This window comes from Hipposideros armiger, unplaced genomic scaffold, assembly GCF_001890085.2.
Source record: "Hipposideros armiger isolate ML-2016 unplaced genomic scaffold, ASM189008v1 scaffold_664, whole genome shotgun sequence".
Lineage (NCBI taxonomy): Eukaryota > Metazoa > Chordata > Mammalia > Chiroptera > Hipposideridae > Hipposideros > Hipposideros armiger.
This window is the reverse complement of record NW_017732014.1, coordinates 636,302-651,297: the sequence shown is the minus strand read 5'-3', so window position 1 is coordinate 651,297 and position 14,996 is coordinate 636,302. Positions and strand designations below refer to the sequence as shown.

The 14,996-nt window shown below is 48.5% G+C and overlaps 1 protein-coding gene and 1 long non-coding RNA gene across 3 annotated transcripts in view; one reads left to right on the top strand and one right to left on the bottom strand.

Moving 5' to 3' along the window:
• The window catches only part of CEACAM20 (CEA cell adhesion molecule 20), a 19,262-nt gene extending 5,058 nt beyond the window's left edge, over positions 1 to 14,204 (top strand). The window contains exons 2-11 of one of the 2 annotated variants that reach the window (XM_019626213.1): positions 2,671 to 2,952; positions 3,414 to 3,695; positions 5,342 to 5,623; positions 8,878 to 9,156; positions 10,334 to 10,448; positions 10,663 to 10,748; positions 11,553 to 11,614; positions 11,984 to 12,019; positions 12,506 to 12,628; positions 13,275 to 14,204. In XM_019626213.1, the coding sequence (XP_019481758.1) occupies positions 2,671 to 2,952; positions 3,414 to 3,695; positions 5,342 to 5,623; positions 8,878 to 9,156; positions 10,334 to 10,448; positions 10,663 to 10,748; positions 11,553 to 11,614; positions 11,984 to 12,019; positions 12,506 to 12,628; positions 13,275 to 13,328 (1,601 nt within the window). In that variant the 3' untranslated portion in view covers positions 13,329 to 14,204. Of the gene's footprint in view, positions 1 to 2,670; positions 2,953 to 3,413; positions 3,696 to 5,341; positions 5,624 to 8,877; positions 9,157 to 10,333; positions 10,449 to 10,662; positions 10,749 to 11,552; positions 12,044 to 12,505; positions 12,629 to 13,274 lie in introns of those variants that run through there. The other variant, XM_019626212.1, reaches the window with a different exon arrangement.
• LOC109372766 (uncharacterized) lies at positions 12,748 to 14,727 on the bottom strand. Its single transcript, XR_002122092.1, has 3 exons — positions 14,642 to 14,727; positions 13,255 to 13,357; positions 12,748 to 12,932 (listed from the first exon to the last, which is right to left on the bottom strand). It is a non-coding gene; the product is annotated as an uncharacterized LOC109372766 (long non-coding RNA).
• Positions 14,728 to 14,996: the final 269 nt, after the last annotated feature.

The window sequence follows — 14,996 nt, the reverse complement described above, 5'->3', positions numbered from 1 at the left end:
CGGGGAAGGGGCCAGCTGAAAGCATTTCACAAATGGAGATTGTCGACTGAACAATAACATTGACTAGGTAGTCCATTACCAAAAGAATTTATTGGGGAAAAGGAAATAGTGCTGCATCAACATGAGACCGTGCGGACCCAAGGAGTCATGTGCAATTCTGGCTGTATTCCAAGATGGAGGAGATATACTTCAATAGAGATAGATAGATAGATAGATAGATAGATAGATAGATAGATAGATAGATAGATAGATAGATGATAGATAAATAGGGAGAAAGGAAGTTAGAACCATAGTTTTTTTTAAAATTAGTTTCAGGTGTACAAAGCAACATAATAGCTAGACATTTACACCCCTCACAAAATGAAAACCTCCCTCCTCCAAGCTACTGCCCCTCTGACATCTTATAAAGCTGTTACAATACCATTGACTATCTTCCTTATGCTATACTCCGCCTCATGTGACTATATATATATATATATATATATATATATATATATATATATAAAATTATAGTTGACATACAATATTATTCAACTTCAGCTTCAGGTGTACAGCACATTGGTCAGAACCATAGAGTTTTATGAAAAATAAGTTAGGACCACGGAGTTCAAGGAGTCCAGCTCCACCCATGGACCTCCCAGCCCGATTAGTTTCCTTAAAGTCCCAGTTCATCTTTATCAAGATTTATCTCTAACAAGTGTGATGAGCCTACCATTGATGCTTTCACTCACATTTTTCATTTAGCCTTACAACAGTTCCATGAGGGAGGAACTATTATTACCCCATTTGACAAATGAGGAAACTGAGACTCAGACAGAGGACATCTTGCCCCATAAATTGCTGAAGCTGGGGTTCAAACCCAGGCAGTCAGGCTCTGAGCATGTGGACTTCACCTCTAATTCACCATTGGAGGCAGAAAACACAGACATAGGTAATAATAATAATAATAATAATAATAATAACGACTGAACACTTACTAAGAACTGTTTTAAGCATGTCACATTTGAAATCTCAGCCAATTTCACAAGAACTAGATAAACTAAGTTTTAGTATTTTCCCCATTTTGCAGTTGAAGAAAATGAGACAAAGAGAAAGCCCCTTGCCCATGATAATAGAGCCAGTAGGTGTCAGGGTCCATATTTGCTTCCAAATTTCCTAAGAGCCCATGCCCTTCACGCTGACTGAACAGGGAATGGGGTAGTGTTTGGGCCAAATGGGGGTCTTTTGAGGGTTGGAGAGAAACGTGGATGCCAGTCTCTGGTAATTGGGCTGGTGGGAGGGGTGAGGGGACTGTCATGGTGAACTGCACAGGAGCATGGTTGCTGGGGTTGGGGGTCCCCACCCATACCCACAGTCTCTATGAGTCTGCATAAAACTGTGCGGAATGGCCAAGTGGAAACTGGAAAGTCCTGCTATCTTGTTCCTCTTTCCTCCTCCATTCAGGGGCAATCTCTACCTGAGGGCGAGTATGAGGAAGTACCAAAGGCAACTTTCTCCCACCAGGTATAATAGAACAAATTCCCCTTTATCCAGGGTAGGCCCTGTGCCCATCGCTGGGCTGACAATAGGAATTATGCAGTGTTGACAGCACAGCTTTTAGAGGCTGAAAAGCCAGGTTCAAGTTTGGCTTCTGCCACTTACTATACGGTCTTGGAAAGTGACGTCACCTCTCTGAACATCTGGTTCCCTCTGTGTGGAGCGGGGAGGCTGATCATGCATCTCGAGTGAACCTCACTGGAGAGAGCACAGTGACCATCTGGGGGCCCAGTTAAAGCTCGCCACGATAACCCTGGGATTATACCCACTTCACAGCTGAGAAAACTGAGGCTCAGAGAAGATGAAAAATATGCCACAAGTCACATGCCCAGTAAACAGTGAGTAGGAGTCAAGCCTCTAGGGATGGAGTGCCATGTCCGTGACCTCAGACCTCCCTCCACTTATGAAGACTATAACTGGACACCCCCCAACCTACCTCTCCCTTCCTCAATGCCTCCTCTTTCCCCCACCAGCCTCACTTTTGATAGCGTGGAGTCTGCCAACTGCAGCCCATCTCACCCCTGATGTCCACCTGCTTAACGCCATGCAAAGTAAGAAGGATGTTATTCCGTCTATGTTTGGGACCCTCTGGACACCCCCAGACTCATGGCAGATTCAGAGATGTGGACACAGAAAACAAGGCTGTCATTCTCAAGCACCCATCAAGGTTCCATGCACAAAGTTCCAACAGGATGAAACTGATGGGCCCAGCCAGGGTCTGGCTACGACTGGTGGAATCGGTTGTATTGGGGGGAGGGATAAAGGGGTGGACTGTGGCTGTCATGGCTGGGGGTGGAAAAGGTTGGCTAAGAAGTAGGTAGCAGGACCTGGCTGGCACTGCTGTTATTACAAGCTTGATTCTCTTGGCAGCTGATATTAATTGATCCACTGTCAAGTCCCCTCTACTTCATTTGTATAAATCTTTTTGTAATGAGGCTCAGAGAGGGGAAGGAAGTTACCCAGGGTCACACCTAGAATGAGCAGTAGATCTAGCATTTGAGCCCAGCTGGGCATTGAGCTCAGGTGTCTTCTTTCAATTCCAATCCATCATTGTCTCTCTGGATCCCACTGTGACTGTGTCTTGCTTGGTCTTCCTCTGTCTATGTCTCCGCCTCTGTCTTCCTCCCTCTGCAGACAAACCTTTGGCCAAGCCCACCATTTCAGTCAACCCGCGCACTGCCATAGAGCACAACCAAACGGTGAACTTCTACTGTGGCACCACGGACGTCAAAATTACCGTCCACTGGATCTTCAACAATCACCCCCTGGAATTCAATGAGCGCATGCAGCTGTCCCCAGATAAGAAGAGCCTCACCATCCTCAAGGTCCAGCGGGAGGACTCCGGGCCTTACCAATGTGAAGCCCGGAACGGCTCCTGGATCCGGAGCAGTGATCCCACCTCCCTGACTGTGTACTGTGAGTCCCTTTCCATTCTCCCCAGCCCCTCACCGACACCCACTTCCCTGGTGATCTCATTCAGTCTCCCAGCTTTAAATACCATCCAAACGTGCACTGGTCTACCCTTGAACTCCAGATGTACAGCTGTTTGATGTCTCTACTTGGAGTCCACTGGAAACATCCAACTTAACATGTCTAAAACTGAGCTATTTAACCTTTGGATGTTTCATCCAAAATCTTGCCTGGGTTAGGGCAAGGAAAGAGCATTTGCTGGCATGTTGAGACGTGTCTGTCTTCCAATCCTGCTTTATCCAGGGATAAGGCTGACATTTAATCTCCGTTAAACACATGCATCTCCTTTGTGATTAATCCAGAGCTTGGGTGGGGAGAAATGTTAATATTTGTTGGCTCCTTAAGTCCCACTAAGAGAGCTGGTGCTGATGCTATTGTTATGGTTACTATTGTGCTTGTCCTCTCAGATGGCCCTGACCCCATTAAAATCAAGTTGGAGCCTGGTGTACCCAGCGGAGAGGCGGTTGGGGTGATAGAGGGCTCCAACGTGACCTTCTCGGTGGAAGAACACTCTCACCCCTCTCCTGCCTATTCCTGGTTTTTCCACAATGACTCCATCTTGTCTGTCATCACAAGGAACTTCACCATCCATGCCGTGTCCAGGGAACACGAGGGCATGTACAGGTGCTTGGTGTCCAACAGTGTCACCGGCCTATCCGTCCAGGATGCTCTGAAAGTCCGAATCCTTGGTGAGTGAGTCTCTTTTCCCTGCCCCTCTCCTTTGTTCTTCTGGGAATCAGAACTACACCAATACCCCAGAGTTTGAGGAGGGTCCAGAGCAGTGGGGGTTTTCCGTGTAGCTGGTGGCAGAGCAGGGCTCCAGCCATAGGGAAGGACCTGGTGCCTCGCTTGGCACATCCTCCACAAGACCGCGTTGGCTGTCTATGGGCTGCCCATTATTTGATTGTCTGGAAGTTGGGGGGTTGATCTCTATACATACACTAACACATCCCTTACACACATGGAGTCACACACGCAAATTGTAATCACATATGCATAACACTAACACATCCCATACACACAGTCACACACGCAAATTGTAATCACATATGCATAGCCCACTCACACGTGTGCACAACACACACACACGAGATAATACAAGTCACACACAACACATAACATACAATACCACAGACACAGGACACGCACACTCACACAAAACACATATAACATGCATACAACAGATATATACAACACACAATGCACAGTACATAACACATCTCAGACACACAACACATATAAGTACCATACACACATGGCTTTTTGGCTAAACTCAGCGCTTCCCCTCCAGTCTATAAGAAAACCAGCTTCCTCTGTTAGGAGAACTAGAACTCACAACACAACTCATTTGGAACACTGTTTCTAGTCTCCATTGATCTAAACCGGTCACCTTGTTGTGGCGTTTTTCATCTTTGCTAATGAAAAGTGGTATTTTGTTGAACAGAGCTCGCCCAGCGCTCTCAGCAGGCAAGAAGTGGGAGGCCCCAGGGATGAGCTGTCCTCCCAAGAAGACTGAAGGTCACCTAGGAGTAGATGATGCTCAGGTTCATAAATGATGAGTATGTGTGGAATCACAGTCCTGGGGGACCTTGCTGAGGAAGCGGTCGGGAGCCTAAGCGCCAGGTAGAAAGGCAGGGGCCCTGACGTGGGTTTCGCAGTGAGAGGAGGGGCCAAAGGCCTGCCTACCTAACTTCCTCGGGTGACAGCCCCGGAGGTTGTGCCCATCCCTGGCGCCCCTTCCTCATGGAGCAAAGCAAAAAGAATGACTTCAAAAGGGAGCATAGGCATTCCGTGGCGTCTCCTTTCTCGATGATGTTTAAAATGGGGGAGAGAGTGCCCATTGTGTGGGAATAGTTTAGAGGTCTGGGCAGTTCTGGCAGGAGATGGTAGGAAAATCCATACTGAATATAGAGTAGCTTCAAAAAAGCTTTTCAACTCTCTGTCTCTTATCATCCTTCATTGAACTTTGTGAGGCAAGGTGGGGCAGATGAAATGGGAAAATCACACACAAAGCACATAGGTATAACACCTATACCTTATAGACACACAGCACACACATATACAACTGACAGAAACTCACACACAAACAATACCACACGCCACATACACATAAAACCCATAACATATTCACATAATTGTCACACAACATACACTCGTACACAAAAGCCTTACATGTACTACCCACATAATACAGTCATTCACAAGGCACATACACTCACACACACCACTCACAATACGTACACATACATCCTTGGAGAGCCCTGTGGGCCCTGCCTGGGCAGGAGCCTGGCGAAGCGTCCCTGAACCCTCTCCTCTTATCTCTCCCTGTTTCCAGAAAGGCTGGGCAAGCCTGGCATTGTGACTCCAAGCCTTAATCTCCTGGAGAATGCCAGCTCCGTGGTGCCGCTGACCTGTAACACCACCCAGGAGGGGGCTCCAGTCCGGTGGTTAGTGAGGGGACAGCTCCTTCTTTCCAGCAAGCACATGGTGCTGTCAGCCGACAACAAAACCCTAGTCATCCACGGCCTCTGGAGGAATGACACGGGGCCCTATGAGTGTGAGGTCTGGAACTGGGACAGCTGGATCCGAAGCGAGCCCGTCTTGCTGACCATCAACTGTGAGTCACCCCAAGCCTGGACCTTCCTTTTCTCCCTTCCTCGCTTTCAATTCTTCCTTCTAGCCATTCACTCCACAATTATTGAATACCTGCTCTGTGCCAGGCATGTCTGGGCGCCGGACAAGACAAAGCCCCTACCTTCGCGGAGCTCATGTTCTATTGGGGGAGACAGACCGTAAACAGCTAAGCAAGGGGGATACACGGTGTGTCAGATGGGGCTGGGGCTAAGGCTAAGAGAACCATGGAGCAGCAAGCGGGACAGGCAGGGCTGGGAGTGGGGAATGTGTCGCAGTCTTAGCTGGGTGCTCCAGGGAGCCTCCCTAAAGAGGTGGTGTTTGTGTAGACAGAAGCGGGCAGGAAGTAAGCCCTGCAGGCAGCTAAGGGAAGAGAGTTCCAGGGGGAGGGAACAGTGCATGAGGTGGGACTGTGCTTGACAGATCAGAGGACCCCAAGGAGGCCAAGGTAACCTGAGAGGTGAATTAGGGGGAGAGTGGAACAAAAGAAGTCTGGAGGTGATGGGATGGGGGCAGATCACGCAGGGCCCCATGGCCATGGTGAGGGTGCTGGGGACCACCGGGGCTCTGAGCAGAGGAGGGATAGCTTTCACAGGGTCTCTCTCCTCGTTGTCTACCGGGTGGAAGCAGGGGAGAGGGAGGAGGTTATAGAAAGAGTTGTGTTTATCCGGGCCCTTTGAGAGGCAGACCCCAAGGTGGGATTAAAATCCTCACCGAATTTTATTAGGGGAGTGCTCTTGTGTGAAAAAGTAGGGGAAACGCAGGAAGTCTGTGGTAGCCATCGACCGTGACGCAAATCTGACACGCAGTGAGACAGAAAGTGAGAGAGGGTTGGGTGCACAGCGTGGAGACTGCCATGTAGTCAAAAGAACTTTGTCAAGTCTGTCAGGAGTCCCATGTCTCCCAGGAAGGCGCCTGCCTTAGTTTCCCTAACACACTCAGGTATTGGCAGGGTACAACCCGTGAGAGGGGCTGGGCGTGGATTTCGGAGCACAGCCGCCGGACCCTGTGGTCAATAAAACTCCTGCCATAGGAGGTCTGCAAGGCGCCCTCTAGTGGTGCCGACTACAATCGTCCATCCAGAGACGATAGGGCTTGGTCAGGGTGGCAGCTGTGGGTGATGAGAAGATCCAACTATGGATCTATTTTGAATATGGAACTCACAGTATTTGCTGCTGATTGACATAAAGGGAAAGAGAAAAGAGGAATCAAGAACGAGCCCAAGGTTTTTTTGTCTGAGCTACTCAAAGGATGTAAAAGCCATGAGCTGAGGGGAGATTGGGGGAGAAGGTTTCTGCAGGCAGGTAAAGCAGGGATCTACTTTTTTTTTTTAAGATTTTTTAAATTGGGGAATTGGGAAAGGGGAACAGTGTTGGAGAACTGGGGAAGAGGAGCAACGAAGTTGTTGTCCTTCAATCTTAGTTGTGGAGGGCGCAGCTAGCTCAGCTCCAAGTCCAGTCACCATCCGGTCGCCCATCAGCAGCTTGCGGCCGCTCAGCTCAAGGTGCTGTGTTCAATCTTAGTTGTGGGGGGCACAGCCCACCATCCTATATGGGAGTCAAACTGGCAACCTTGTTGTTAGGAGCATGTGCTCTCACCAGCTGAGCCATCCTGCCACCTGTTGGCAGCTCAGCAGCAGCTCAGCTCAGGTGCAGCTCACTGGCCCATGTGGGAACCGAACCGGCAACCCTGTTGCTCAGAGCTCGTGCTCTTAACCAACTGAGCCACTCGGCTGGCCTGGGATCTACTTTTATACATGTTACATAGCAGGGGGATATAGACACAGAGGTTACATACATTGCTTTTCTCCTTTTTCTCCTCCTCTGTTGCTCTTTCCTCTTTCCTTCCTACTTCAGCCATTAAACCAAAAAAAATCTATTTCATTCTCTCTCTTTGATCAGCAACATGGTGGACACTTGATAATGGCCATAACCTTCAGAGTTCATGGCCTATTCAGGGTGGGGAGATCAATCATCAAGCAAAGAAAATACAGTGTGATCAGCGCTGCCATGGGACAAGAGGATTTGGGGGACCCAAAGGAAGCCCCCACAGGACACTGCAACAATTTCTGAAGTCCGGGGAATGTAGGAAGTCTTATCGTGAGAGGTGGTGTCTTATCATGAGATCCGAAAGGACCAGTAAATTAGCTAGGTGGAGCAGACTCAGGGAAGAGCGTGCCAGAGAAGGAAGACAATATGGGGTGGCTTTGAGGCAAGAAGGACCATGAGAAGGATGGGACGTCAAAGTAGGATCTTTTTCCTGGATTGAGCGTAGTAGATGTGGAGAGGTGAGTGGTGGGTCTGCAGGCGTCTGCAAGGGCCAGATTGTGAATGAGCTCGTCAACTATTGGCTTTGTCCCAAGGATATGGGCAGCCATGGAGGGTTCTGAGCAAGGGAGGGATAGTGTCAAGGCTATACTTGGGAAGATCCCTCTGGCTGCTGTGTGGAGGATTTGAGACTGGGATGGGGAGACCAAGACAGGGGCAGGTGAGGGGTCCTGGTGGCCCTGGGGTTAAGATGGGGAGAAATGAACAGATTTAAAGGATATTTAGGAGGGGACAAGGGCAGAATTTTCCTCTTCTGGAATGTTCCAACTAGAAACCCTTTTCATCTTTCTTGCCAGTCACTCGTGTTAATTTAAATACGATAAGACTCAAACTCTTAGTTTGCATGAGGAACCCAACAGCCTTTTCATTAGTTTCTTTCATGTGTGTGGGAGGAGGCCAAGGACTCTTTCTTTACAAAGAAAACCCACAAGTGCCTCTACTGTTGAGAATACACAGATGTAAAATTAAATATTGTTACAGAGCGATGTGTTGTTAAATAAGACAGTCCATCCACATTCTGAAGTTTTTGGAAGTTAGGGGCTGTGTTCACAGAACACAGCAACAATTTCTGAAGCCTGGGTGTCTTATGAGCCCCCTTTGTTAGAATTCGCTCTTCAAAGGGCAGGGATTTTTTGGTTTTGATTTTGATTTTTTTCCTCACTTCATTTGCAAAATACTATCTACTCGAACTAGGTAGCTAAGGGGCAAAGGGAGCATTTTCTCTTTCTTAGGCAGCTGATATTACTTTCAACAGCAGTTAGAAGAGCCTTTGTTTTCCAGGGTATAACCTGAAATTATCTTAGTTAGAACTGAGAAGGGAAAAAAAGGCAAAGCTTCCCAAGTGGAAGCGACCAAGGCAGAATAGGAACCTCATCAGGGGAGGCCGGGTCATAATGTTTGGCTTTGCACACAGATGGCCCTGACGGAGTGGACATCACCAGAGGGTCAGAGCCTGGGGTGGTCAGCAACATCAAGGTGGAACTCAACTCCAGCTTGACCCTGCAGTGTCAGGCCAAGTCCCAGCCAGTCGCCGAGTATCAGTGGACCCTGGCGCACTCCACGAGTGTGCATGTGGGGGGAGTGCTGACCATTGCAGCCCTGTCCTGGGAACACCAGGGGATCTATTACTGCACGGCCCTCAACTCTCTGACCCACCTGGCCCGTTCCGCCTCCGTCCTGGTCACCGTGGTAGGTGAGTCCTTCAGGTGTACCACCTTCCCCTGGGGTCCAAGTGGCTTTTCCCCTGGCTCTAGTGATTTAGTCTTCCGTTACCATGGGCCCGGGTGTGGGAATGAGTGTACTGCATGGGCAGGTTGCCAGTCTGGAGCCGTTCAATCCCAACCCCTAACGCTTAGGCCCTAGAACCTCTACTTTCTAGCTGTGTGCCCTGGAACACTTTCCAGGCCGCCCTGAGCCACCGTTTTCCTACCTGTAAATGGGGTTTGTGATGCCTACCTTAGTTGTTTAGAAGCACAGTGAGTTAGGAAGATAGCCAGTGAAAGAAGGAATGAGCTGGTAGGGGACTCAGGAATTCATTATATTAATAGCAACTGGGTGTGACTGGCAGCGAGTCCCTGTATTTCTGTGCTGTGTTCTTGAGAGGGCACCATAGTGTCGCTATTTGCCAGGGTTCACATCCTGGCTCCAATACTTATTAGCTGTGTGACCTTAGGCATGCTACTTAACCTCTCTGGGTCTCTGATTCCTTGTCTGTAAAACAAACAACAGCCCTGTGCAATGGGTACCATTTCCCTCACTTTGCAGTTGAGGAAATGAGACTCAGAAAGGCAAGTTCCTTGTCCATGGTCACAGGGCACCAGAGAATCAAAGATGATTCACTTGGAATAAAGCCAGTTTTCTGGTTATCACCAGAGAGTCAAAGGTGACTCACTTGGAATAAAGCCAGTTTTCTGGTTGTCACCAGAGAGTCAAAGGTGACTCACTTGGAATAAAGCCAGTTTTCTGGTTGTCACCAGAGAGTCAAAGGTGACTCACTTGGAATAAAGCCAGTTTTCTGGTTGTCGAAGCCCTTTCCTCTGAAAGCCATATTTGATCCATCATCCTAAGCAATTTCATCATCACACCAACACAAGCATAGGAAATAGGCCTTATTGTCCCCACTTTACAGAAGAGACAACTGAAGCAGAAAGATGTTAAGTAACATGGTCAATGTCACACAGCTGAGATGTGAACCTAAGCCGTTTGACTCCAGATATCATGCTATTACCCAACTGCTGCCTCCCAGTGACTGGAAAATGAGTGGTTATTAAATAAAGTGGAGATAAAGCCACAAGTTTGAGAATGGGGCTGGGGTCAGGGATGAGGGCATGTCAGGCCTGGAACCTGATTCTCTCTCTCTCCTTACCCAGGTCCTCAGTCGTCCCTGTCTGCAGGGGCTATCGCTGGCATTACCATCGGGATCCTGACTGTCATTGCCCTGTCTGCAGGGCTGGTCTATTTCCTCAATATCAAAAAAGGCAGATGGTAATGCTGGAATGGGGTAAGGGGAGGGCGTGTGGCCTGCAGGGGTCCTGCCCCTGCTAGAGTGTTGCTGACCATGGTGCTGAGCTGTGTCCATGGCATATGGGGAATTCAGAGGGTTCGGGGCATTGCCCAAGAATGGACATGGGACATGGGCAGAGTCTGTGGAGATGGGAATGACTAGATGCACAGAAGTATGAGGACTTTGGGGTTTCAGGCTCTCAAAGAAAACAGCAGAAGACCCCATCTATGAGGTCACGGCACCCACCGCTGAGAAGGAGCTTGCTGCAGAGCCCAGTTCCTGTAAGTGACTTCGTAGCTGATGCCCAGTGAAGCAGTGAAGGGTGGGGAAGAGGCTGGTCCTGTGAGCCCAGGCCTCTGGGCTTTGCCACCAGGTCACCATGTTATCATGGGTAAACCCTGCTTTCTCCAAGCCTCAGTGTCCCTATCTGGAAAACAGGTGAGATTAGAGTCAAGAACTCTGAGGTTCTGCCTATTCCCATAGCCATAGCAAAAATATGGCATCAGGCTGCCATTCTCACCTCCTTTATTCTCAGAAAACTTTGTTAATTGATGGCTGTAGACAGACAGAATCAATCACAACACTCCTCCCTGCTGAATTCAAAACCAGCCTCATAATCCTCAATACAGTGCCCCAAGCACCCTCTACTGATGGATGGGAGTTGACCAAAGGCAAAGTGAAATGTCTTTGCCATCTCTGGCCTAGGATTCTGGAAGGCTGAGCCTCATGAGATGGAAGTCCTCTAGAGACTGTCCAATCCAGCTCAATCTTACAGAAAGGAAAACCAAGGCCAGGAAGGATAAAGGATAACCTCACACTACCGGGGGCCCACTGGCACAGCTGGGGCTAGGTCTTAGATGTCTGTCTTCATGCATGTCATCCAATAGCCTTATTTTACCCAGGACTATTAGATTTTCAGCACATCCCAGGATAAGATTGCTGGAGATGTGATGGGGAGTCCCGGGAGGAAAGGAGGGAAGGTTTCTGCCATCTTCCTCTTGGGGATAAGAGTGACCTGGAAAAACCACCCCTTCCCATACATCTCTTCCTAACTCCATCTTGGGATTGACTTTCACTTTCTCTAGACTGTCCGGGGCTCGTGTATGCCAATATACCTGAACCTCAGGGACAGGTCAGTGTAAAAAAGGTGGGTTATGCTCCAGAGGGACCCTCCCTGCTACCCAACTGTCTGGCCCTTCCCCAGACTAACAGGGCTGTTCCAGTCCTATTTCTTGGGGTGAAGGGGGGTCAGGCATGCTCTCTTGAGGATAACCAGTGCCAGCATGGGTCTTTCTGCATTTCGTCCTCTGCCTTCTGTGGGGATCCCACGACCCTCCCTGGCTTTTCCATCTCTTCTCTTTGCTTATCCTTCAACATGACAATGCCTATCCTTGAGCCCCTCTGGGAATCAGAAGGGACATAAGTGCTTCTGAGGCCAATGCTATTTCTAAGGATTTCTAGGAGTGCCCCCCCACTCCAAGCCCCAAGTCCTCTTCACTTCTTTCTTTGCCTCCAGATGCTGCCACCAGAAACCCCTGAGCAGTTTTATGAGGTATGTTGTCTCTGCTGGATTTGATTAAAGCAGCTGCAGAGGGAATGCAATCTTAGAATTTTATATTTGAGAAGTCTGAGAAACCATCTTGTCTAAATCATTATTGTGCATTGCAGGGCAGGGATGGGGAGAAAGTGGCCCAAGGCTTCACAAGAACCTGGGTCAGATTCTAGGACTCTGGCTCCTATTATGTGTTCCTTCCACCTCCAGGGCTTGAAGCCAGATTGCAAATGAGGTGGTAGTAGCCTAGCATGTGCGGGGTGCAAAGGAAGTTTTGGAGAAGAGGTAGCAGAGGTAGTCAGGTGAAAGGAAAGAATTCTGGGCCAGGGGCAGGGTCCTGGGTCCTAACCTGATTCTTTATGAGAACCTGGGTGAATCTCTTCCTCTCCGGGTCTCTAAAGAATACAAGTTGGCATTTTCCAGATGCTGTGACTCTAAGGTAATCTGTGCCTGTGGACCCTGACTGACCTCTCTATTCACTTGTAGAGGCAGCTGCCTTCAGAAACCCATGGGAGCTATTCTAACAGCCGCACGAAGCCATCGCCCATATTTACCTTACATCCATCGGTCCCCACTCTACCAAAAAGAAACATGGAGTCCAACTATGAGGTATTTGTTTGTCATACAGAGTCTTTGGAGAGGTCGAGAGCCGTCACCAATCTGGTTTTTCCTCCTTGAAAATATAGATAGGCCTTCTGCAAGGCTGTAATGGAGGTGTTGGCCAAGGCTCAGGTCCCATGTGAGGCTTGACTGGGGAAGCATCCACTCCCAAGCTCAGCATTCAGTTCCCCGCAGGCTATCATAATGAGGGCCTCAGTTTCTTACTGGCTGTCACCTGGAGGCCACCCTCAGCCTTGTGCCATGTGGGCCTCTCCAAAGGCAGCTCACAACACTGCATCTTGCTTCTTCAAAGCTGGGACAGAAGTCATGGTCTTACGCAGCAGAATCATGTACATACAATCATGTTAGAGGCAAGTCGCAGGTCTTACCCTCAAGAGGAGGGGCATAACATAAGGCCATGAATACCAGGAGGTGAGGATTACGGGGGCCACCTTAGAGTCTATCCTCCACAGTGGGGATATATGAAATAGAGAGGTGCCAGCCTGACTGAAATGCAGCGAGAAAGGAGGGAGATCTTTGGAATTTGTGAGGGTGGGGAAGGAGAGTGCCAGAGTGCTTGGGCCTGGAACTACAGCAAGTAGACCAGGAGGGCCCACCCAGAAAACGCAACTCACCTTTTCTCCTTCTGTAACAGGTGCTTGTGAACACAACATGCAGCGTTTACTGCCAAATCAAGCCCTCCGTCTAATGGAAGCAGCGATCTTTTCTCCAGAGGTCCTAGAGAAACCATGCTCAATCATATACCCAAAGACATTTATTCGGTGCATATTATATTCTTGCCACCTTCTTTGTAGGCCTTGTGACATTCTCTTTCAATGTGTTCTTCAGGCTCTGGACCCTAGATCCCACCAAACTTTAGGCTTTTGACTTATGTTTCTTTAAAAACAATAGAAACAGGGAGAAAGTGACCAAGAATTAGAGGGCCATGGTTCGAGACCCAGCAGCTGGGGGTGCCATAGCTACTTCACATGGATGGACAAGCACTGTTGATAGACACAGCAGCCATGGTGTAAGCCCGCCAAAGATCTTAGGCTTTTAACATTGTTTTGAAAATGGTAGCCAATGCAATCCAACATGAAAGGGAATATCTGGCTTAAAATACTGGTAAGAAGAGATGAAATTATTATCTGTAGATGATTATCTCACTAGAAAAGCCAACAGAATCAAATTAAGAATTCATAACCTTTCAGTAGGTTAACCAGATACAAAATAAATATATTTTTAAAAAAATCAACCACAATAACCAGTTATAAGAAACTTTAGGATTAGAGATTACATTTCAAATTGCAGTAACCTTTTGCCGTTGTTCAAGGTCAGAATTTATGTGAGGAAAACTATAGGAGTGCTTTGACAGAATTTTTAAAAAGCTTTAAAATACCATATTTTTGTACAGCAGGGCCCCAATTTTCTGCTTCCTCCCTGGTAGTAGAAATAAATATCACGATTTCCTCAGTGATTGGACTGGTTAATAAGATGTTGGATGTTCAAGTGTTTGACACAGAGCCAGGAACCTTTATTTATTTAAAAAAAATACTTACTGGGCCGGCCGAGTGGCGCGATGGTTAAGAACTCGCTTGGGATGCCAGAGGGCCCCGGTTCGGATCCCACATATGAGGGCCAGTGACACTGCCCTCTGCAGCTAAGATGCTGAACAACAGCTCAACCTGGAGCTGGGCTGCTGTGAGTCGCCGGCGACGGCGTGGGCTGCAGTCCCTGTGGCAGTGGGTTGCCATGGGCTACCGTGTGTAGCCAGCAGCCAGCGTGAGCGGCCAGCAGCCGCAGTGAGCGGCCGTCCAGAAGCCGGCGACTGATCTGCCTCACCTGGGAAGAGCGCAATGATGGTGCCAACTTGGGCCAGTGAAGCAACATCCTCCACAACTAGACTGAAGAACAAAACGACAGCAACTTGTCTGTCCCCTTTCCCCCAATTCCCCAGCACTGTTCCCATCCCCCCAATTCACCAATAAAAATCTTTAAAAAAAAAACAAAAAAAAAACTTACTAAGCATCTATTATGTGTCAGGTACTTTAGGTGCCGGGAATACAGCAGTCATCAAAATAGATACAAATCCTTTCCCTTATGGAGTTCACAGTCTAGTGATGAAGCAGATGGACAACAGACCAAATAAATACCTAAAAATATGTGTTCGATAGTGAAAAGGGCTCTGGAGAAAAAATTAAGAGGAGGCAGGAATCACGTGGGGAGTGAAGGGTTTGTTTGCAAGCTTACAAGGTTGGTGGGGGAATGCATCATGAGAAGGTGACATTGGCTAGAAGACCAGAGGGTGGGGGAATCCTCAGAGGAAGAGCCTGCTAGGCAGCATGAACAGCACATGCGAAGGTCCTGAGGTGGGAGC